This window comes from Canis aureus, chromosome 15 (genome assembly GCF_053574225.1).
Source record: "Canis aureus isolate CA01 chromosome 15, VMU_Caureus_v.1.0, whole genome shotgun sequence".
Lineage (NCBI taxonomy): Eukaryota > Metazoa > Chordata > Mammalia > Carnivora > Canidae > Canis > Canis aureus.
The window spans coordinates 59,843,575-59,867,543 of record NC_135625.1 but is presented as its reverse complement, the minus strand read 5'-3'; the positions used below and the strand labels follow the sequence as shown (position 1 = coordinate 59,867,543).

Sequence of the window (23,969 nt, the reverse complement as noted above, 5' to 3'; positions counted from 1 at the left end):
CCTGTCTGGCTTAGACGGTAGGGTATGTGACTCTTGATCTTGGGGTTGTTTGAGACCCGCATTGGGTTCCATACTGGGTGCAGAGCCTACTTTAAAAATTACTTACTTAATTAATTAAAATAAAAATAAAATCTTAAAAAAAAGAAAAATCTAGGGACACCTGGGTGGCTCAGCAGTTGAGTGTCTGCCGTTGGCTCAGGGCGTGATCCTGGAGACCCGGGATCGAGTCCCACATCGAGTTCCCTGCATGGAGCCTCCTTCTCCCTCTGCCTGTGTCTCTGTCTCTCTTTCTTTGTGTGTGTGTCTCTCATGAGTAAATCAATAAAAATCTTTAAGAAAAAGAAAAATCTAAAACAAAGGTTAAGTAAAATTAAGTAATAATGATACATAAATACAATTTATATGTCAGATGATGAGCAATCTTTGGGTGATTTTGCAGAATTATCACTCTGTGCTCTCTTATTTTTTATTTTTAGATTTTTAAAAATTTATTTGTTCATGAGAGAGAGAGAGAATGAGGCTGAGACACAGGCAGAGGGAGAAGCAGGCTCCCCACAGGGAGCCCGATGCAGGTCTCAATCCCGGGACTCCAGGATCATGCCCTGGGCCAAAGGCAGGCGCTAAACCGCTGAGCCACACAGGGATCCCCAATCACAGGCTCCTGAACAGATACTGTTATTTTTCAAAATGAAAAATTGAAGCAGGTACTATTCTTGCCTTTGATATGAATCCCAGAACCTCTTCTGCATTACCTGGAGGTTTGCAAGCAACCTGCTGGGAGCATTGATGTGTGGCTTGCTTCTCCATCCTCCCAATCTAACCTTTGTGCTGGGGTAGAACTCAGCCTAGTTGGCCCTGGGTCGCCCAGATAACCTTGCTTATGAGCAAAGTGGAGTTTCTACCTCATCCCTGTTCAAGAGGAGGTGGGCTCAGGCTGGGCCTGTCATAATTCTGTCCCAGCTCCTCCCTAATTCCCCTCTGGTTAGATAGAACTAGCTTAATTCACCTTCCTCCACTCTTGGCCCCTCCCACACTGCCTCCTTCCCCCTCTCTTGCTTCTCTTGCAGAGCTGTATGACTTGACTTTGAAGGATACTGAAATGTATGGTTGAGAGCATATCTTAGGATGAGTGTATTTCTTTTCCTCCTTGTGTGTGTGTGTGTGTGTGTGTGTGTGTGTGTGTGTGTGTGTCTACACAGTGTGATGAGAACCCATGGAGATCCCTGGGTGGCTCGGCGGTTTGACGCTTGACTTTGGCCCGGGATGTGATCCTGGGGTCCTGGAATTGAGTCCCACATCCGGCTCCCTGCATGGAGCCTGCTTCTTCCTCTGCCTGTGTCTCTGTCTCTCTGTGTCTCATGAATAAATAAATAAAATCTTTTAAAAAATAATAAAAATAAATAAAAAAATAAAGATTCTATTGAATAAATAGAATAGATTCACGAATAAATAGAATCTTTATTTATTTATTTATTTTAAAATATTTTATTTATTTATTCATGAGAGACACAGAGAGAGGGAGACAGAGACATAGGCAGAGGCAGAGGAGAAGCAGGCTTCATGCAGGAGGCCCGATGTAGGACTCGATCCTGGGACTCTGGGATCATGCCCTGAGCCAAAGGCAGATGCTCAACCACTGAGCCATCCAGGCATCCCTAAATAGAATCTTTAAAAAAAAAAAAAAAAAAAAAAAGCCTCTCCCTTAAGAGAAAAAATAGGACGGAACCCAAATCTGATACTGGTCATTATCTGGTGAGGGAGCAGAGTCTTCTTGCTACTAGTGGGCTCTGGAACCAGATAGTTTGGGTTTGAATCCTGCCTTTGCCACTTACTACCAGTCTCTCTGTGTTTTATATCGTCATTGTAAAATAGGAATTATAAATAGTACCTGCTTCAAAAGATAGTAGGCAGGATTCATTGAGTTAGTTTTTTTTTTTTTTTTTTGATTCATTGAGTTAGTATCAATAAAGTGGTACTATGTGCTGGGCACATAGTAATTGCTATATGTGTTTGCCTTTTTTTTTTTTTTGAAGATTAAATTTTTTTTTAATTCAACATTTTTAAAAAAGATTTTAATTATTTATTTATGAGAGACACAGAGACACAGAGGGAGAAGCAGGCCCCATGCAGGGAGCCCAACACGGCCTCGATCTGGGTCTCCAGGGTCACGCCCTCGGCTGAAGGCAGGGCTAAACCGCTGGGCCACCGGGGCTGCCCTGTGTTTGCCATTATAATACTATTGTAGTAATATTCCTATTATTACTAATAGGTCTTTTCAGTAACAGAATGGGGAAGAGATTCAGAAATAGTCTACAAACAATGAAATATTAACTGAAAGATTTCCTCACACGTGGAAACGTACTTGACATTGGCAGACAAAATAGAGATGTGTGCAATCTTATTATTCTTCCGAAATGTCCCTTTTGGAGCTTTTTTTTTTTTTTTTCCTTTTGGAGCTTAATCTCATATAACTCACTTGCTACCAGCTATATAATTTGGGAAAAGTGAGAAAAATGCCAGAATTCAATATAACTCACGGCCTTCCCGGAGTGGGGCTCTAGTGGGGAGCTTCCTGAGCTGGCTTTGGTGCTGGGCATGAGACAGCCCTGAGCCCCAGGAAAGCCTGTGCTTCTCTTTATTTGTTTTATTTTAATTTTTTTTTAAAGATTTCATTTATTCACTCATGAGAGACACACACACACACACACACAGAGGCAGAGACACAGGAGGAGGGAGAAGCAGGCTCCACGCAGGGAGCCCGACGACGTGGGACTGGATCCTGGGTCTCCAGGATCACGCCCGGGGCTGAAGGCGGCGCTAATGACACCACCCCACACTGGAGAGACTTTCAAGGCCTGTTCAGGGAACTTGAGGGTTTCTGTCCAAGGACTATAATTTCAACAGAATCCCTGGCTGGCTAATGACAGGTTGCTGCAGTTCAGTGGCCTTGTTCTCACACGTGCACCCTGTTGACAGGAATATGTTAAATCCCGCTGCACCTGGGTGGCTCGGTGGTTGAGCGTCTGCCTTCAGCTCGGGACGTGGTCCTGGAGACCTGGGATCGAGTCCCACGTCAGGCTCCCTGCATGGAGCCTGTTTCTCCCTCTGCCTGTGTCTCTGCCTCTCTCTCTCTCTGTGTCTCTCATGAATAAGTAAATAAAATCTTTTTTTTTTTTTTTAAAAAGGAATATATTAAATCCAACTAATCCCCCAAATGCACAACCCCAGAAGCTGATGAGGTCTTCAGAGTATTGTGATCCATGTGCGCAGAAAAGAAGGGAAATTTGTGAGACATTTCAGCCTCTTTCTTCTTTGCTGACTCTCTCCCCTGACCTACTCAATCTTCCTTACCCTTCTTAAGGACTGTCTGCAGCTTGCCTCCTCTGAAAATCTTTTTTTTTTAAGATTTTATTTATTTATTCATGAGAGACACAGAGGCAGATTAATTAATTCTCTATGATCTCCCTCCTAAGCCCCCAGCCTCTGCACATTAGGCATCTGAAAGTTTCAGTGTGGGGAAGAAGCACCGGGCAGGCTTGGGTGGATGTGGATTTGTGAAAAGATTCTGATTCTGTCCGTCACTGAGGGGCCTCAAGAATCCGTAACAAGTGTCCGCTGGCCACTCTTATATGTCTGGTTGGTGAACTACACTTTGAGGAGCATTGCTTTACTGTACTGTCTGATAGATCTATGGTGTGAGCTGCATATGTATATTTGCAGAATATTTCTAGTAGCCACATTTAAAAAGTAAAAAAGAAAACCAAGCAGGTGAAATGTTAATAATATGTTTTTTAACCTAATTTATCCAAAATATCATTTCAGGGACTCCTGGGTGGCTCAGCTGGTTAAGCGCCTGCCTTTAGCTCAGGTCGTGATCCCAGGGTCCTGGGATTGAGCTCCTGGTCAGGCTCCCTGCTCAGCAGAGTCTGCTTCTCCCTCTTCCTCTTTGCTCTCTCTCCTGTCTCTCTCTCTCAAATAAATAAATAAATAGAATCTTTAATAAAATAAGATAACATTATAAAATATAATCAATATAAAATTATTGTAAGACTCCTTAAACTTTTTTTTTGTACTAAGTGTTCAAAATCTGGTGTGTATTTTACACTAAGAGCTCATCTCCAACTTGAATTAGCCGCATTTCAAGTACTCAAGAGCCACACACATGGTTAGTGGCTACCTGTTTTGTGCTGGTCTCAGCCTATCCATAGTACTGAGAGGTGAGTCCACACAGACCTCTCCTGATTCAGAGCCTTTGCTGCGGTTGGACCCGCCCTTGTGGTTCTTATGATTACAAGATGTGCATTAGCAACAACCATCAGGGAACTTTGAAAAAACAATGTTTATTACTCACAGGTTCTGGAGGATACACGGCACACACACAGGCCACACAGTGAGGTCAATACTGGCTTGATATTCATCTCTGAGCCAACTGAATTTCAATTCAGAAGTGAGTTTTTATCCAGCAGATAATCTGGTATTTTTTTAATCTGGTATTTTAGAAAGAAATCGTAGGCATCTCCCACATTCTAGGAGGGTGGTCACATCAGCCCAACTAGGATAAAGAGAGATCCACCTCTGTCTCCATCACATGGCTCTTGACCATTTGGCAAGACAGTATTTATGGTCTTTATGTGAAACGCTTTGCTCCCCAAACAAAAGACCTGAGGTGTGACTATCAGGAAGCAAAAGGTAACAACAGTTAACAGTTTATCACTGCAGGCTTTTTTCCCATCCCTCCTGCCTGAGCTGGAATGTTCTAAACATCCTCTCCCCTCTCTTGATATTCCTCCTTTATTCTTTCCTTCACTACCCTCTTCTTCCAGCGAGAAGCAAAATTCAGTAGAAAATGGTTGAAGGGTTGGGGAGACCAAATGGAAGGATAATGAGGAGCAGACCTATCTTCCTACCCCTGCTCCCCGAGTCCTAAGCAGAATCAGCAGAATGGAGAGAAACAGTGGTGTTGCTTCACTGAGTCTGCAGGTCTGGCCTCTGGTGTGAATGGAGGCAAACTGCTCCCTATGGGGCGGGAAGGGTTAAGGACCAGCGCCAAGTCTGGGCTTTGGTCTGAGATGCAAGGTGGTGGACAGCAGGATACCCGGCTGCCTTGGGTGTCAGAGGCGGCACCGGTGGGTGCAACCGGCCTCGTGAACATATTCAGCACATGCAGTGGGTCTTCTCCTTCGGGCCCTGGGCCAGGACGACGGGCCTGGAATCCGGGGCCGGGCTGTCCAGGGTGCGCTCCCCAAGTAAGTGCAGGCTGTTGCGGGCGATCAGCTCCCTGGCCATCAGCGTGAAGACCTCGTCTACATTCTTAGACTCCTTGGCAGATGTCTCTAACACAGCAAGGAGGCCGTATTTCTCAGCCAGGGTGCAGGCATCCTCAAACAGGACGTGCCGCTTTTCCCACAGGTCACATTTGTTCCCTGGGAGGGAGAGAGAAGCAAATATTCCACTGAGAAACTGAATCTGGTCTTTGTTTTGTTTTGCTTGTTATATATTTTTTAAGATTTTATGTATTTATTCATGAGAGACACAGAGAGAGAGAGAGAGAGAGAGAGAGAGAGAGAGAGAGAGATTGAGACAGGCAGAGGGAGAAGCAGGCCCCACGCAAGGAGCCCAACGCGGGACTCATCCCCAGACTCTAGGATCACGCCCTGGGCCCAAGGGAGGCGCCAAACTGCTGAGCCACTCAGGGATCCCCTGTTTGTTTTTTTTTTAATGAACCTTTAAAAGAAATATTTTCAGGTGCCTCGGTGGCTCAGTGGGTTGAGCACCTGCCTTCGGCTCAGGGCGTGATCCTGGGGTCCTCCAGAATCAAGTTCTGTATCGGGCTCCCTGCAGGGAGCCTGCTTCTCCCTCTGCCTGTGTCTCTGCCTCTCTCTCTGTGTTTCTCATGAATAAATAAAATATTTTTAAAAATTTTTAAAAAGAAACATTTTCGTTGGGCAATATTCACATATGATTCAATCATAAACAGCAATTGTGGGCAGATTTACTGAAAATGAAACCGCTGGTGGATGGAAACAGAGCTGCTGTCTTAAATCACTATCAAATGATCAAATGTAAAAAAAAAAAATCAAATGTGATCTTTAGGAGGCGTGAGAAGGGGGTGGGAGGTGTGTGCTTTACTGGCAGAGACAGGTGGAGCCTCCGTGTTGGAAGGAGGGGCCATCATTCCTTCTAGGTCTAACAAGGTAAAGACTGACCCAGAGGGAGTCTCTTGATCTTCTCTCTTTTTCCTTCCAATCTTGTTTCTCTTTCCGCTCTTTTCCAAACCACAAAGTGTTGGAAACTGTGGTGGGAGGGGGTCTAGCTGAGGAGATGGTGATAAGGACTTGCTGGATTAAAGACATAGAATGGAAAATGCAGGACTTAGCTAACCCTTACATACAATAGGATGCGGACTGTGAGTGTGCAGTTCATGCTGTAACTATTGCTATTCCCCTCAGAGTTATAGAACATTCCAAGTTACCCCAGAGTTCAGTGAGGGGGGCACCTGGGTGGCTCAGCGGTTGAGCATCTGCCTTTAGCCCAGGGCGTGATCCTGGAGTCCCGGGATCGAGTCCCACCTTGGCTCCCTGCATGGAGCCTGCTTCTCCCTCTGCCTGTGTGTCTCCCTCTCTCTGTGTCTCTCATGAATAAATAAATTAAATATTTAAAAAAGAAAGGAAGAGAAAGAAAAGAAAGCTCAGTGAGAGGTTTTGTGAGCCTGGCCCAGGACTGGTTCCAGAAGGAAAAGTGACCCATCTCTCTTGCTTTTCCACTTCAACCCCACATTCATCCAGTCATCGGACTTTGATTCCTCTGAGGCAGGAATCTCAAGGTAAAATTGTTCTCCTACGGGGTCTGTTCCACTAGACATCAGGATTGATTACAAAGCTACAGTAATTAAGACAGGCCAGACTGGTGTTTCTCAACTTGTTTTTTTCCCCTAAAGGAGCCTTTTTAGATCCCTTTTCCCCGTAATTAACCCTCCCCACCATGAAAGCCTTTAAAACGTTTAATTTTGAAACAATTACAGACTCACAGGTGTTTGAAGGAGGTGCTTCAGGGAGATCTCAAGTACCGCTCCCCCTACTTCCCCATGGGTAACCTCTTGGGTAACTATAGTCCGACTTCAAAATCAGGAAATGAACATTGGCACATCCCACAAAGCCTCTGCAGATTTCAGCAGTTACACAGTGCACTCCTGCAAAGGAGTGTGTGTGCACATGTGTGTGCATGTGTAAAATAGTGTGTGATTTTATCACATGTGTACATCCCTCCATCCACCACTGCAGCCAAGATACAGAACAGTTCCATCACACAGAGTGCTCCTTCATGCCATTGCTTTGCAACCTCCCATCACTTCTAACCCCCAACCATGAATCCATTCTCCATCACCACAATTTTGTTATTTCAGGAATGTCACAGAGATGGAGTCATACAGGGTGTCACCTTTTGAGATTGTCTTTTTTCACTCAGGGTAATTCCGCTGAGATCCATCCAAGTATGTGTTGGTAATTTATTCCTCTTACTGCAGGGTGATAGTTCGTGGTATGAGTGGACCAGAGTTTAAGTGTCCATCCATTTGAAGAAATGGAGTTGATTCTAGTTTTCAGCAATTATGATAGAGTGGCTACGAACATTTGTATATAGATCTCATGAAAATTTAGTACCAAAAAAAAAAAAAAGAAAATTTAGTACCGTAGATACACTATATATCTGGTCCTTTGGAGGACACAAGCCGTGGTGGTGTCCAAAGCACTTTTGCCCCACAGGAGAACAAATGAAATAGATCAGCAGAGTAGACTAAAAGTTCAAAAACAAGTTCACAGATACATGCACCTTTTACAGAAAGATGGTATCACAGAGCAGTGGGAAAGGTTGACTTTTTAGTAAATAGCACTGGTGCAATTAGCTCTTTTTTTTTAAAAAAAAAGATTTTATTTATTTATTCATGAAAGACACAGGGAGAAAGAGAGGGGCAGAGTCAGAAGCAGGCTCCACGCAGGGAGCCCGACGTGGGACTTGATCCTGGGTCTCCAGGATTAGGCCCTGGGCTGAAGGCAGTGCTAAACCGCTGAGCCACCAGGGCTGCCCGCAATTAGCTCTTAATATGAAAAATTACAAGGATGTGGTCCATACACCTCACCGCACATCAAAATCAGTTCTGAGTAGATTGCAGATCTGAAGGTAAAAGTCACAGTAAATTAAAAGAGAGGGAGGAGGAGGAGGGGGAGAAGGAAGAGGAGAAGGAAGAGAGAGAGGGAAGAAAGGAGAAGAAAGAAGAAAGAAAGAAGAAAGAAGAAAGAAAGAAAGAAAGAAAGAAAGAAAAGAGAAGAAAAAAAGAAAAAAGAAAAGAAAAAAAAGAAAAGAAAAAAAGAAAAGAAAAGAAAGAAAAGAAAAGAAAAGAAAAGAAAAGAAAAGAAGAGAAAGAGGGGCACCTGGGTGGCTCAGTGGTTGAGCACCTGCCTTTGGTTCAGGGCATGATTCCAGGGTCCTGGGATCAAGTCCCGCATCAGCCTCTCTGCATGGAGCCCGCTTCTCCTTCTGCCTGTGTCTCTGCCTCTCTCTCTGTGTTTCTTATGAATAAATAAATAAAATCTTGAAAGAAAGAAGAAGAAGAAAGAAAGAAAGAAAGAAAGAAAGAAAGAAAGAAAGAAAGAAAGAAAAAGAAAGAAGGAAAATTTGCTCCAAAATGCAATATTAAAGAGTATCTTGATGACTTTGATTAGGGGAGAACTTCCTTTTTTTAAAAAAATATTTTATTTATTTATTCATAGAGACACAGAGAGAGAGAGATGCAGAGACACAGGCATAGGGAGAAGCAGGATCCATGCAGGGAGCTCGATGTGGGACTCGATCCCAGGTCTCCAGGATCACACCCTGGACTGAAGGTGGCACTAAACCCGCTGAGCCACCAGGGCTGCCCAGGGGAGAACTTCCTAAATAGGATACAGGAAATAATAATCATTAAGGAAAAGATGGATGTATTGAAATACATTGAAATTGAAAATGTCTATTTAGGGGCACCTGGGTGGCTCAGTTGGTTAAGTGGGCAACTCTTGATTTCAGCTTGAGTCATGGTCTTGGGGTTGTGAGATCAAGCCCCATGTCGGGCTCCATGCTCTGTGTGGAGTGCCTTGTCCTTCTGCTCCTCCTTCTGCTCATGCTCTCTCTCTCAAATAAATAAATAAATAAGTAAAGCTCTCTCTCTCAAATAAACAAACAAACAAATAAATAAAATATTTAAAAATATATACTTATGTAGGGGTGCCTGGCTGGCTTAGTCGGTAAAGTATGTGACTCTTGGTCTCCGGATTGTAAATTTGAGCCCCACGGGATCCCTGGGTGGCTCAGCGGTTGGTTGAGCATCTGCCTTTGGCCCAGGGCATGATCCTGGAGTCCCGGGATCGAGTCCCACATCAGGCTTCCTGCATGGAGCCTGCTTCTCCCTCTGCCTCTCTCTCTGTGTCTTTCTGAATAAATAAATAAAATCTTAAAAAAAATTTTTGAGCCCCATATTGGGTGTAGAGATTACTTAAAAATTAAAAAAAATTTTTTTAAAGATTTTATTTGTTTATTCATGAGAGACACAGAGAGAGAGAGAGAGGCAGAGACACAGGCAGAAGGAGAAGCAGGCTCCATGCAAGGAGCCTGATATAGGACTTGATCCCGGGTCCCCAGGATCACACCCTGGGCTGTAGGCGGCGCTAAACCGCTTCACCACCGGGGCTGCCCCCCCCCAAAATTTTTTTTTTAAGTAGGCTCTGCGCTCAGTGTGGAGTCCAATGAGAACTTGAACTCACGACCCTGAGATCCAGACCTGAGCTGAGATCAAGAGTTAGACACTTAACTGACTGAGCCAACCACATGCCCTAAAACTAAAATCTCAGAAGACAAATACACCATCAGGAGAGTGACACAGCCACCCACAGGATAAAAAACGTGTTTGTAACACACATTGCTGACAAAGGGCTCAGGCCTTGTTGGTGAGAAGTGACCGCAGGGAGCACAGCTAACGGCAGTCCGGCTGCTGCCCTCTGTCCCCGCTGGCCAGTGCGGAGGCCCCAGGCCAGAGGGTGGCTCATGCAGACCCAGGCCACAGGCTGCAGGACTCCATCCCTCTGTCAGGCCACGTTGGCTCAGGGCCAAAGGAATCTTCCTTCCAACTGTGTTCAGTCTGAGACGCTGCCTGCCTGCTTTTACGGTGGTGGGCTGAAAACTGACTCCCAAAGACACTAGGTTCTAATCTCTGGTCTTTGCAGATGTTATGAAGAATCTCAAGATGGGGAGAGAAACCCGGATTAACCGGATGGGCCCCAAATACAGCCACATGGATCCTGATGAGCAGGGTGGGGGGAGACTTTACACACACAGAGGAAGTGGGGTGAAGAAGGACGTGCACGCTGGATGTTGCGGCCACAACAAAGAACGGTGGCAGCCGCCAGAAGCTGGAAGAGGCCAAGAGCAGTCTCCCCTAGTGCCCCCAGAGCCTTGATTTGGGTCTAGAGATTCTGAGTTGATTTCTGGCCTCCAGGATTGAGAGAGAACACCTGCCCACGATTTTAAGCTGCTCTGTTTATGGTATTTATGACAGCAGCCACTGCAAACTGACCCAGGTACACATCTTCAAGACGGCTGCATGCATAGTTACAGCCAGGGAGGCTTAAGCTCTGCTTCTGGAAGGAAGATGTGAGAGCCCCTTGGTGGGGGGAGGGATGTAGGAGTGGGAGTCCCTGAGCTGGGAGTCGGGTCTGCCCTGGGCATCCCTCACTTTGAGCTGTGGGTTCTGGGCTTGATTGCCCTCGGTCTGCCTTTTATGACCTGCTCCCCTAACCTGCCCCATCACCACAGCAGGTTAGAGCACTGACTGTCCACTGCCCAGCCTCTCCACAGCTGGGGGCCGCACACCTCAGGACGAGCTGGTCACACGGTGGAAGGGAGAGAAACTGTGTGTTTGCCACTTGCAATCTGAGTCCTCGCTTGCTAAGTGCTGCGTGTTGGGTGCCCAGTGAGATGGCCCTGCCCTGAATGCAGGAGTTCTTCATCTTGTCAAGGAGACAAGACACACACACAGTTCGGTAACTACCAGGGGACCCCTGGGTGGCTCAGCGGTTGGGCATCTGCCTTCAACTCAGGGTGTGATCCTGGAGTCCTGGGATCAAGTCTCCCATCGAGTCCCCCATCGGGCTCCCTGCAGGGAGCCTGCTTCTCCCTCTGCCTGTGTCTCTAACTCTCTCTGTGTCTCTCATGAATAAAGAAATAAAATCTTAAAAAAAATTACTGTACCAGAATTTTCTTTTTTTTTTTTTTTAAGATTTATTTATTTATTTATTTATTCAGAGAGAGCAAAAGAGAGGCAGAGACACAGGCAGAGAGAGAAGCAGGCTCCATGCAGGGAGCCCGACGTGGGGCTCAATCCCGGGTCTCCAGGATCACACCCCAGGCTGCAGGCGGCACTAAACCGCTGCACCACCGGGGCTGCCCTGTACCAGAATTTTCTGATCCAAGATAGGCCATGAAATAATATACGTCAAGGACCAGGTGAATAGTAACAGTTGGTAGAAGTACAGGCATATAATCCCTGGTCCACATTTCCTAAATCCTAAAAGCTCAGAAACTCTGGTTTTCTGGTAATTCCTTTGACAGTAAAGTCTGCCTTAAACTGGCATCTGAAGTTTTCATTCACCCTGCTTTGTATGTCCATTCACACGCTTCAGTGCACTGTATAAACACTCATGCATTTGACCTGGGGGTGGGGGGGTTGGCCCAGACATGCTGAGGGTGTTGTGTAACATAGAACGCCTATATCTTAGGCACAGAGAGCTTTTGCTGAGAGACTGTGGACCTGGAAATACAAGAGCAGTTTAAGGGGAAGGTCTGCCTGAAGTCCTAAGGGGTCACACAGCAGGTGCCCAGGGAAGTTAGGAGAACACCCTGTATAGCCTATAACAGGAAGCTGGCTCCTGAACACCTCACTCTGATGGAGAGTACCAAGAGCCAGGAGGTCACAAACAGCAGAAGGGATGAGAAAAGGGTAAGAGCCAGCCTCCTCTGGGAGGAAAGCAGGGAGGGCACTTGTCTGTTGTGCGCAGGAATTTGTATGCTCTCTTGAGGGCAATGGGGGCCACCGCGGATTTGAAACAGAGGGACCCTAAGTGGGGGGGGAGGGGGCTGATCTTCCTGTAAATGGCCGGAGAGGAGGAGCAGTAGAAATCAGTGCCCAAGCCTCTCTCTGACATTTGTGTAAATGTCTGTGAGGGGCTGCAGTAAACTTGTGAGAGAGAGAGTACCCTTGTGTAAAGAAATAGAGTAAGGGGGCGAGGACACTTCTGTGAGGGAGCAGCACAGCTGACTTTTCTAGACTAAGGGGAGGAGGCCACGGAGAGAAAACAGGAGGACCCAATATGTCAGCCCTTGGGATTGGGCACATCATAAACTGACACATCCTGATCATCTTTGGGGGGATTTCTAGGACCAGTGACAAAGTGAGGCAGAGGTGGTTGTGAGGAGCCACAGACCTGGCTATGAAACCACCATAGCTGTGAGCTTCCGGGAAATCCTGCAACATCCCTCCTGTCCCCATCTGTGTCTGTGGCAGAGGAACTAGTAGTTCAGGAGGGCGCTGGGGGGAGTCAGCAAGGGAGGCCCAGCACCTTGGAGAAAGGGTGTTGCCTTCCAAAGAGAGCTGAGAAGGGAGGGGGCCTGGGGGCCAGCAGCTTCCAGGCCTGGAGGAAGGACTACTTCATTGTGAGAAGCACGGGAGTTTAATGGAAAAGAGATCCAGTCCCCCTTCCTGGGAAAACCCCAAGTGTGATTAGTGAGATGCACATTTTTCACCCTTGGGTGCCTCTTCTCTGGGAGCTACGCCTCGTGGGCTGTGGGCCTCGGAGCCCCTCTGGCCAGCACAGTGGAGCTTCACCTGCTCCGCCAGGAAATAACGGCTTCCCCTCACTGGGATCTTAGCACCGCGCTAAGTGCTTCCTGTAGCCACCAACCCAACAACACACCTGCAGCAGGTATCAGTTTAGTAGAGGAGGAAGTGGAAATTTAGAGAGAGTAATGAGTCCAAGTGCAGAGGAGAAGGGCAGAGAGGGAGAGCGAAACCCAAACCTGACTCCAAAGTCCAGTTACATGCAGTGACTCAGGAGAGGGCTCAGAATTGCACCTGGAGCCGGCTAAGTGTTTTGTGTCACTTGTCATCAGCATCTTCCTAGCAACCTTCCTGGTCCTCACACCCCAGGGCTGGGGCCCTGCTCCTCAGGAAGCAGCTATCCTGAAGGATGCAGGACCCCTCGGTGAGCATCCTCCTTCGCGCTTCCCAGAAGTGGTTGATGGGGAAGAAATATGGGTCTTTACAGGGTCAGTGTTTATTTCTCTAACTCTGAACTCTGCTTGTAGAAGCATCCTTTATACCAGAAGTCAAATTATGAAAGTTTCTGATTCCAGGGGCAGCCCGGGTGGCTCAGCGGTTTGGTGCTGCCTTCGGCCCAGGGAGTGATCCTGGAGTCCCAGGATCGAGTCCCATGTCAGGCTCCCTGCATGGAGTCTGCTTCTCTCTCTGCCTGTGTCTCTCGTGAACAAATAAATTAAAAAAAAAAAAAAAAAAAAAAAGAAAGTTTCTGATCCCAAAGGGAATCTTGGGGTGAGAAGCTACAGGAGAGAGGCACCTCACTCCTCCCAGAGAGGTAAGGTGCCCTCCATGGGGGAAGCCTCGCTAATCCCTCTTCCCTGGTGTCTGCCACGTGGGACAAGCCCCTCTGAGAAAGGAGGGGACCCAGGGGGAGGGGCATCTACTTGGGCAACAGACTATGGTATCTGGAGGTTTTGATCTGATGCAGCAGGAAGGAGGCAGCCACTCTAGGCTCTTGGAATGACTTTGTTTCTCAAGCTAGGAGGAGCAGCATGAGTTCCAAGGCAGCATTCCCTTCAAGTCTGTGCATAGGACAGGGGCCGAACTATGAAGCAAAACGTCCTTTCTGGAATCCTGATAGTAATAATGAATGGGCTAGATGTGCCAGTAATAATGAATGGGCTATACACGCCAGTGACTTCTAGGGCCCCACCCGAGTCCAGGCTTCGCATCCCGTGACTGATTCTCCACTGGGGCCCAGCTGCTTGGTCTCAGGTAGGCACCTTGCCCCAGGCCCGCCCATCCTTGGTTAGGCCAGCAGCCTGGGTCATGCTTTGCCATGAAAAGAAGGAACGGGGGCAGTGGGATTCCCTTTCTGAGGAATGTGAGCAAGCGGATACTGAGAGAATGAGGTTTGTGGCCAGAGCGAGGGGGGGATGATGTCAGAAACTCCATGAGTGAGGATTCCAGGGTAAATGGGGGCAGCCCCCACTACTCCTGCAGTGAGAAACAGCTCTGAGAGAGGGAAAACAGGTACACAATACAGTGCAAGGAGGCTGATTCCCAGGGCTCAGGTCCTGAGAGGAGGATGCTTGTCAGAGGGGGGGCTGGCTCTACTGGCTCCTGCTCTGGCTGGGGCTCAACCTCTGGCTTCTCCTGGGTCCTAGGAAGTCGCCCCCTCACCATAAGCCCTGAATTCTTTGGAACAGAGATGAGTCAGATCCTCAAACAAACTTCCTAGAACAAATCCTATAGTTTAGTAAGAATTTACCTGGTTCCAGGCACTGCTAAGCAATTTATGTACAGTATCTCATTACATATTTACAACCCACTAAGTATTAGTCACATCTTATAGATCAGGAACTAAGGCTCAGAGGGTTGCTGGCCGCAGAGCTAGGCCATGCTCGTCAGAGGATGAATAAGCCATTAAACACCATACGTTTAGCTCTTTGTCAATCTCACAGCCAGCTGTCTAGGCTGGTGCTATGCAAACTTCCATTTGCCTATGAATCTCTTTTCCTCTTAAAATGAAGCTTCTGATTTACTAAGCCTGGGATGGGGCCTGAGAGCTTGCACTTTTTAACAAACCTCAGCTGGTAACTGCTGGTTCGTGGGCCACACTCTGAGTAGCAAGGGCCTAAACGATCATGTCAAAATTCAGCAGCCACTTGGTTAATAGCCGTGTGGACAGGAGGAAGGAAAAGGCAGCTCCGTTTGCAAAACTGAAACTACAGAGAAGGGATGGAAACCTTACACCCTCTGAATGTTCAATAGGACGGCTCACGTCTTAAGCTGGCAGTTTCCTTGGTGCGGTTGAAGTTGCTGCTAATTTTGATGGTGGTTTGTCGTTAAGATTGGCTTAGGGGTGACGGGCACTGAGGGGGGCAGTTGATGGGATGAGCACTGGGTGTTATTCTGTATGTTGGCAAATTGAACACCAATAAAAAATAAACTTACTATAAAAAAAAAAAAAGATTGGCTTAGGGGGCAGCCCTTGCGGCGCAGCGGTTTAACGCCACCTGCAGCCTAGGGCGTGATCTTGGAGACCCTGAATCGAGTCCCACATTTGTCTCCCCGCAGGGAGCCTGCTTCTCCCTCTGCCTGTGTCTCTGCCTCTCTGTGTGTGTGTCTCTCATGAATAAATAAATAAAATCTTTTAAAAAAATTGGCTTAGGGTCCTAGCAGGTGTAGGGAGTCATTCACGGATAGTCAGTCACCCGCCTCGGAGTGGCTCCCTTGGGGATTTGAAGCCCATCTGATACTGTAAGCCTCAGACTGCAGGGTATTTCCCGTGTGGTCTACACACGTTTGCATCAAATCAGTTGGGGATGTCTTCATAGAGAAGCCCGGACCCCATCCCAGGTCTCCGGGAGGAGACACTCTAGGGTGGGCCTTGGAATCTGTATTATCAACAAGTTCGCATCCCTTCCCACCACCCCCCATTCTCAAGTGGATCTGATGGGAATTCTAAGCCAAACGCTTTCCGAGGTCCCGTCCACCGCCTGCACGTTTAGGATTCCCCGTTCCCTTGCCGTCAGAAGCATATAAAAGCTGAGCATCAGCAGAGGGGGACAGGACAGAAAAGCTAAATGCTTCGAAAACGCCATACCAATCAGCATAATGACCAAGTTTGCCGCTCCGTATTTTTCTATCTCGTGGATCCAGTGAGGAACAGACTCGAAGGTGGACCGTCGGGTGAGGTCGTAGGCGATGATGGCCGCGTGGGCACTGCGGTAGTAGCTTTGAGTGATGGTCCGGAAGCGCTCCTGACCTGCGGTGTCCCACACTTGCATCTGCAAAAGGGCAGGAAAGGGGGTTCGCATCAGGAGTTCCCAGGCCTGCCTGCCGGGAGCTTGCTCACCTAAGCTGTCTGGAAACAGCAGGTTCCTGGGTCTCACTTCGAGATAACCCCAATTCAGTAGGTCTGGAGTGGGGCCCAGGGATCCGTGTTTCCGTGTGGTCCTCAGGATGATTTGGGTGTGCTTTCAGGTTTGGAGCCACCATCTAAGGGATGCTTTAGTTGGAGAGGTGTATCCAATGTCTTGGGTCTGCTGTTATATATATATGTATTTTTTCTTTTTTTAAGATTTTATTGATTTATTCATGAGAGAAACACAGAGAGAGGCAGAGACACAGGCAGAGAGAGAAGCAGGCTCCCTGCGGGGAGCCTGATGTGGGACTCCATCCCAGGACCTCAGGATCAGGCCCTGAGCCAAAGGTAGACGTTCAACCACTGAGCCACCCAGGCATCCCTTTATTTTTTATTTTCATTTTTTAAAGATTTTATTTATTTATGAGTCTGGTGTTCTTGATCTTGTTTTTTAACCTCCAACATCCCTTTGTCTAGATATTGGGATTTACCTTTGAACCTGCTCAAGGTGCTGGTGCTGGCTGAACTGTTCTGATTTTAAAGGACCACTCAGGGATCCCTAGGTGGCTCAGCGGTTGAGCACCTGCCTTCAGCCCAGGGCATGATCCTGGAGTCCTGGGATCGAGTCCCACGTCAGGCTCCCTGCATGGAGCCTGCTTCTCCCTCTGCCTGTGTCTCTGCCTCCCTCTCTATGTTTATCATGAATGGATAAATAAAATCTTAAAAAAAAAAAAAAGGACCACTCAGCTGTTTATGTCTAGGAGTGTCTTTTTATTTTTTTTTTTTTAGGAGTGTCTTTAATAGTAATCCCTTCTCTCTCTCTCTCTCTTCTTTTTTTAAAGATTTTATTTATTTATTCACGAGACACACACACACACACACACACACACACACACACAGAGAGAGAGGCAGAGACACAGGTAGAGGGAGAAGCAGGCTCCATGCACCGGGAGCCCAACGTGGGATTCGATCCCGGGTCTCCAGGATCATGCCCTGGGCTGAAGGCAGGTGCTCAACCACTGAGCCACCCAGGGATCCCAAGTAATGCCTTTTCAATGGCCATCCCACGGGGGCATCCGTTTGTACACCCTCCCACTATATCTGAGGGTACCTGTTTGTTCACTGTCTCACACTGTTTATAAAATGTACTCATTAATAATTGATTAGTTCATCAAGTAAGTTCTGCACCCATTGTGGGGCTTGAACTCATGATCCTGAAATCATGAGTTGCATGCTCCACTGACTGACCCAGCCAGGCGCCCCTATACAACGTATTTTTTATTTTTTAATTTATTTTTATTTATTTTAAAAAATTTTTAAAGGTATTTATTTATTTATGATAGTCACAGAGAGAGAGAGGCAGAGACACAGGCAGAGGGAGAAGCAGGCTCCATGCACCGGGAGCCTGATGTGGGATTTGATCCCGGGTCTCCAGGATCGCGCCCTGGGCCAAAGGCAGGCGCCAAACCGCTGTGCCACCCAGGGATCCCACAACGTATTTTTTAAAGAAAGATTGTAAACATACCCCAAACTAGAGAGAATAAAACAAGGAACCCTCATATATTCATCACCCAGACTCAGTAATTATCAAGATTCCAGCACTCTTGCTTCATCCAGCCTCTTGTGTTTTCTTTGAGGTGTTATTTTAAAGTGAATCCCAGGCTTTATGTCACTTCCTTTGTGTCAAAAGTGCACATTTTCGTACATAAGCACAATGCCACCATCACTGCTAATCAGCTATTCAATAACTTCCTGGTATCATCTAATATGTTAAAATTGTCCTAATTACCTCCAAAATGTCTTTTTACTGTTGTTTTTACTTAGTCAAGATCTGAAGCAAGATTGTGTTTTACATTTTCACCAACACTTTCTGATCTTTTCTAATCAAATAGGTAAAAGTCTCTCACTGTTATTCAAATTTGCACTTTTAAAATTATGAGTAAGGATGGGCACCTTTACAACTTGACCTAAATTTCTGAGCTAGTTCTATCGAACTTACTATGAAATAGCAATTTCGTACAATCTGTAGATTGCCTACTTTTTGTGTTTGGTTGTTATTCTTAGATATCTATTGTGGCTCTTTCACATTAAAGAAATAAGCCTTTTGTCAGTTCCATATTTGCAAATATTTTTCTCCAGTTTGTCATTTTTTAAAATTTTGTTTACAGTATTCTTGTGAATGTAGAAATATGACCTTTATAACATTATATAGAGATATATAAATTTGGCCTTTAGATAGTTGTGATTTTCCTTCATGGCATCTGAGTTCTTGTCTTAAAAGGCTGATTTCCTGGGGCACCTGGGTGACTCAGTTAAGTGTCTGATTTCAGCTTGGGTCATGATCTCAGGGTCCTGGGATCGGCCCTGCATTGGGCACCACTCTCATCAGGGAGTCTGCTTGTCCCTCTCCCTCTCTGCGCCCCCAACCCCTGCTTGTGCTCTCTCTCTCTTTCAAATAAATAAATAAAATCTTTTTTTAAAAAGGGTAATTTCTCCATTCCACAATGATAAAGATAAATATTCCAATGATTTTTTTTCTGGTATTCTTATGCTTTCATCTTTTATATTTAAATCCTTTATTCCCCAGGGATGTGTTTTGATGTTAAGAACTCTAGCTAAGGGGCACCTGGGTGACTCGGTTGGGCATCTGCCTTCGACTCAGGTCATGATCCCAGGGTCCTGGGATGGAGTCCTACATAAGGCTCCTTGCCCAGTGGGGAGTCTACTTCTCCCTCTGGCCCTCCCCCTGCTTATGCTCTCTCTCTCTCAAATAAATATATAAAATCTTAAAAAATAAAACAACAACCCAAGCACTCTAGCCAAGAGAAGAGGAGCCAACTCTGTGCTTTTCTGACCTTTACTTTCTTGCCATCAATCTCAAGGGAGCGCACAGTGAAGTCCACCCCAATCGTGTTCTGCTGTGTCTCTGTGTAGACCCCAGATTTGAAATGCTGAACCACACACGTCTTCCCCACGTTGGAGTCCCCAATGAGGATAATCTTGAACAAATAGTCAAAATTCTCATCTGCTGCTCTGGATGAGCTGGAGAATTGCATGGCTCCTGCCACCTAGAACAGACCTAGGAAGAAAAAAAGAAATCCAGCATCTCTTTAGTGAATGAGGCACTGTTCTAGGCACTCGGGATGTAGGACAGGATGAGGGAAAGGGAGGTTATTCCTTCAGAGGACTTGCATTCTTGTGGGAGAAAGACACTAATTACTGGCCAGGTGCGAGGGAACCTCCCCCACAGGCACACACCTGCCTACATGAGTTGGCATTCCTTTGAAATGAAGAGTTTAACTGCCATTCTCTGTTGGGCCCAGGACACAAGCAACACTATTGGATGACAGCATTCACTAAAATCTTAGTCACTGAGGCCAAGAGATCCCCCATGTTCTATCAAGTGCCCAGAACCAGAGGATGGCAGAGGCGAGCCTCCGGGCATTCATCAGCTGGAGGTCATGCCTAGGTGTCATCCTGTCTCCGCTTCACACGGGGAGGAACCCCCCCCCCCCCAACTGTGGAAGACAGAACGTCCAGGCAACCAACAACAAGGACCGACAAGATTTGACAGAGAAGTCAGTTTGGGGAAGAGTGACGTGGCCTTTTTCTTCTGGTTTTCTTGACCAGGAAGTTAGGATTTGGAGAATATTTAAGATGAAAACTATGTGGAGCACCTGGCTGGCTCAGTCCGTAGAGCATGTGACTCTTGATCTCATGGTCGTGAGTTCTTCAAGCCCCGTGTTGGCTGTAGAAATTACTTAAAAATAAATACGCTTAAAAAAACCAACCCAGGGATCCCTGGGTGGCGCAGTGGTTTGGCGCCTGCCTTTGGCCCAGGGAGCGATCCTGGAGACCCGGGATCGAATCCACATCGGGCTCCCGGTGCATGGAGCCTGCTTCTCCCTCTGCCTGTGTCTCTGCCTCTCTCTCTCTCTCTGTGACTATCATAAATAAATAAAAATTAAAAAAAAAAAACTAACCCAAAATGAAAACTATGGTTTTCAAGTGTTTTTTGACATATTTTACTATAGGCTGGGAAATAACGTTTCTAAAGATAGTGTTTTCCAAACTAACTGGTTATGTCAGAACCAACTAGAGGAGATAATTAGAAAGATACATTCATTCCTAGAGCCTATCCCAGATCTACTAAACATATTTAAAGACACACACAGACACGCACACACGCACTCACGCACCACACACACACAGGCACATGCTCCGTGGGTGATTCTGATGACCCTCTGGGTTTGGGGAACAGTGATCAACACAATCTCTTGAAACTTCATTCCCACCTCAGCATTTCTGCTTAAATATCCACCTGTGCTTTGATATCTTTGATTACAAGGAATTCAGTCTCCTGAAAAAAAAATCCATTTGGCATGTCCAACTCTAACTTACATGGGGTTGAACTCTATCTCCCTGGGGTTTCCATCTGTTGCCCCTCGTGCTGTGCCAGCACTTGGCAGATTCCTATTCCACATGACAGCCCATCAGATATTTGAGGCAGCAAGCATATCCGCTCAAGGCAAATATCCCTGGGCCTTTCAACTGTTCTTCACATGATGTTGTGTTGGGTCTCCTCATCCAATGTTTCATAAAAATACATGGAAACTTATCCCTTTGATGATTAAATTTGACATGCTTCACATTGCTCCTGCCTTATGACACCCTTCCCCATTTCTTCCAGTTTCATTTTTTGGTCTTCTCTAAAGTCAGGAAAGGACAAATCTGTATCATCACACAATTTTAAAAAGCACCCAGATTCATAACCGTGTATGAAAACCCTGAGCTTTAAATGGATGAAGAAGTATCCCATACCTCTCTTGGACGCCTCTGAAGTCACCTATGGCAAATGACCCAGCAGACAAAAGACACAACGAAACCGCTCTTTCCCTTCTGGCTTTTCAAATAAAGGCCATTCCACTTCCGGTGTCATATCACTGTAACTTGAGCAAGAATCTTCCTTCCACATTCCCCCTCCCCCAAGTAAGTTCTCAGGCTCAGGGTTTGGACAAAAGCCCCTGCTACCTTGGCCTGTGCCCCCCCCCCCCACCGGAGAAATGAGCAGTGCCCACCGCAGGTGCCCTCCATCCCGCATCCCGTAGCTTTCACCTTCCTGGTTCACCTGTTGCTTACCTGGCTCGCTCTCTCACCTCTGCTCGCAGGTAATGTTTACTTTATGCTCCTAGTTTTTTCCCTTTCCGTCCTCCGTGTGCCTTTCCTCCTCCCGCCTCACCGGGGCCGCGGTGGAAGGTGTCGCTGGGTCCCCAGGTGTCGGGGGTTGGCGACCTGAGAAAGTGAAAGGAAAGCTCGAGCCCGGGGCGCAGCACAGGTGAGGCGCTGGCCAGCACTCCCCACGCAGCCAGCCTTCCCGCCCCGCGATCGCCACCCAGCAAAGCCGAAGGAACAGGACTAGCCGCCTAGCTCCCCCTTCCTTCTCTCTACTCCCCTTCTTATTTGCATCCTTTGCCCCCAGTTTTTCCTGGGGTCCCTCGTTTGGCTGGGGGTGGGGGAGGCGGCTAGCTGAGAGGGCGGCAAGGTCAAGGAGGTTACAGATCTGGGTCTTGAGTCATTCCATTGTTTCGTGGACTTGAAAAACTCTCTTTGAAGAGCCACTGAGAGAAGGGAGGAGATCCAAGAGAAGATGAAAAACCAAAAACCAAAAACCAAAAAACAAAACAAAACCCCCAAACAATTCTGAACTTGCACGAAAAGAGAGAGCTGGAAAACATTCCTGTTTCCCTCCCTCAAAAAAGTCTACCGCAGAACAAAGGTTAATTTTTAGGTCTGGAAAACCTTGAGTTTATCAGTCTCCTGTTGGCAGCAGAAGCAGAAGGCTGAGGTGAGTTTTCCTTAAGTTTTGCTCTCGCAGAATCTGGAAGAATCACCACTTGTCAGATCTCAGGTACTAGATTTTCTCCGAAATGTAGGATGTAAGTGTAGGCAGTTACGCTACAATGTGCGAAATGGAAATACCAGACTGATAAAATGTTTAGATGGGTATGATGTTTTCAAACTGTGGGCTGAGACCTATTAAGGAATCATGAAATCAATTTTTGTGGGTGGCAAATTTTTTTAAGACAGTTCCATGCTTAACGTGGGCCTCTAACTCACAGCCCTGAAACTGAGAGTCGGTTGGCAATACCGACTGAGACAACCAGGTGCCCCTGCAACCAGCATTTTTACAGAAGAAAGTGGGACAAAATTCCAGAGTATATCTCATGCAGTTGAGGCTAAGTACTGTTTTGTATAATGGTTGGGTCAGTTGTATCCATGCATGAATGTACGCAGGTGATGTAAAATGTATCTCTTACATTTTGGGTTGAGGTCTAGAAAGATTGAGAAGCACTGAAATCGAGGAGGATTTATTCACTCTCCAAGAGCATTTCTTTCTAGGATTCCTTCAGAAAACCTTTAAATTATAACTTCTCTTACCCATATTCCATTTATGCATCACTCTTTAGTGCAAAAATGCAATTACTCTTTTTGAGTAATAAGCCCAATGCTGGCAGGTAGAGCAAGAAAAGAAAAGGCACTGCCAAATGCTGCTCCTGCACATTGTCATTCAGGAAGCCACAGTCATCTGTCTGCGAATTGAAAATGAAATATGGGGCAAGATCCCCCACCCGGTATGGGCAGGAGGCAGGAAATAAAACCTGGTGGATGTTAATGTCAGTGAGGCTAGGTGTCAAAATGGTTTCTTCTTCTGGTAATGGTTACTGGGGAATTAAAAAAAAAGTCAACTGACTCAGCCCTGGTGCTTAGAGAACATTTAGAAGTAGAAGTCAAATAGTACAATGTCTAGGGACGCCTGGGTGGCTCAGCGGTTGAGTGTCCTGCTTCTGGCTCAGGGTGTGATCCCGGGGTCCAGGGATCAAGTCCCACATCGGGCTCCCCGCATGGAGCCTGTTTCTCCCTCTGCCTGTGTCTGGCCTCTCTCTCTCTCTGTGTCTCTCATGAATAAATGAATCACATCTTTTTTTTTTTTTTATCAATTACATCTTTAAAAAAAATACAATGTCTAGATGGTTATGGAAGTTAGGGAGAGAGAGATTCTCCTTCCCCCGTTCTGACCTTTTCCACCGGACCCTCTCCACCAACACGACTATGAGTGCAAAGAGCATGGCCTGGGCTTCCTGACCTGGGTGGTAGTGACACAGGTTGTGTACTTATTTTATTCACACCCACTCCACACATCCATACACACATATATGTACATGCACACACATATGTTTTACAATATGGACACTTTACACAGTATGTCCTTTTTTTTAGAGAGAGAGAGAGTGTGAGAGAGCAGTGGGGGGTGGGGAGGGGTGGAGGGAGAGGGAGAGAATCTTAAGCAGAGCCCGTGCTGAGTGCAGAGCCCGACTTGGACTCAATCTCATGATCCTGAGATCATGACCTGAGTCCAAATCAGGAGTTGGATGCTCAACTGACTAAGTCACCCAGGTGTCTTCAGTTTAGCCATTTTTAAGGGTTCTGTTTAAAGGCATTAAATATATCCACATTGTTGTGCAATCATCACTCCTATCCATCTCCAGAACTTTTACAGCATTCCCAACTGAAACTCTACCCAGTAAACAATAACTCCCATTTGTCCTCCCATTTCTCTTCCCTCTCAGCCTCTGGTAACCATGATCCTACTCTCTCTCCCTATGAATTTGATCCGGGTATTTCAGGTACTTCATGTAAATGGAATCATACAATATTTATCCTTTTGCGACTGGCTTATTTCATTTAGCATAATGCCCTTGA

General features: G+C 46.5%; 1 protein-coding gene across 4 annotated transcripts; it reads right to left on the bottom strand.

The window, feature by feature from the left end:
* Window positions 1-4,320: 4,320 nt before the first annotated feature.
* On the bottom strand, window positions 4,321-22,170 carry RAB19 (RAB19, member RAS oncogene family). 4 transcript variants are annotated; one of them, XM_077850148.1, is made up of 5 exons: window positions 22,008-22,170; window positions 21,365-21,826; window positions 19,064-19,287; window positions 15,948-16,131; window positions 4,321-5,423 (listed from the first exon to the last, which is right to left on the bottom strand). In XM_077850148.1, exons 3-5 carry the CDS (start codon window positions 19,262-19,264, stop codon window positions 5,155-5,157), a joined length of 654 nt encoding a protein of 217 aa, XP_077706274.1. In that variant the 5' UTR covers window positions 19,265-19,287; window positions 21,365-21,826; window positions 22,008-22,170; the 3' UTR covers window positions 4,321-5,154. The 4 variants fall into 4 exon arrangements, with proteins under 4 accessions (XP_077706274.1, XP_077706272.1, XP_077706273.1 ...); XM_077850146.1 differs by having other exon boundaries at window positions 21,348-21,826; window positions 22,008-22,167; XM_077850147.1 differs by lacking the exon at window positions 22,008-22,170 and having other exon boundaries at window positions 21,348-21,847.
* Between the last annotated feature and the right edge of the window lie 1,799 nt (window positions 22,171-23,969).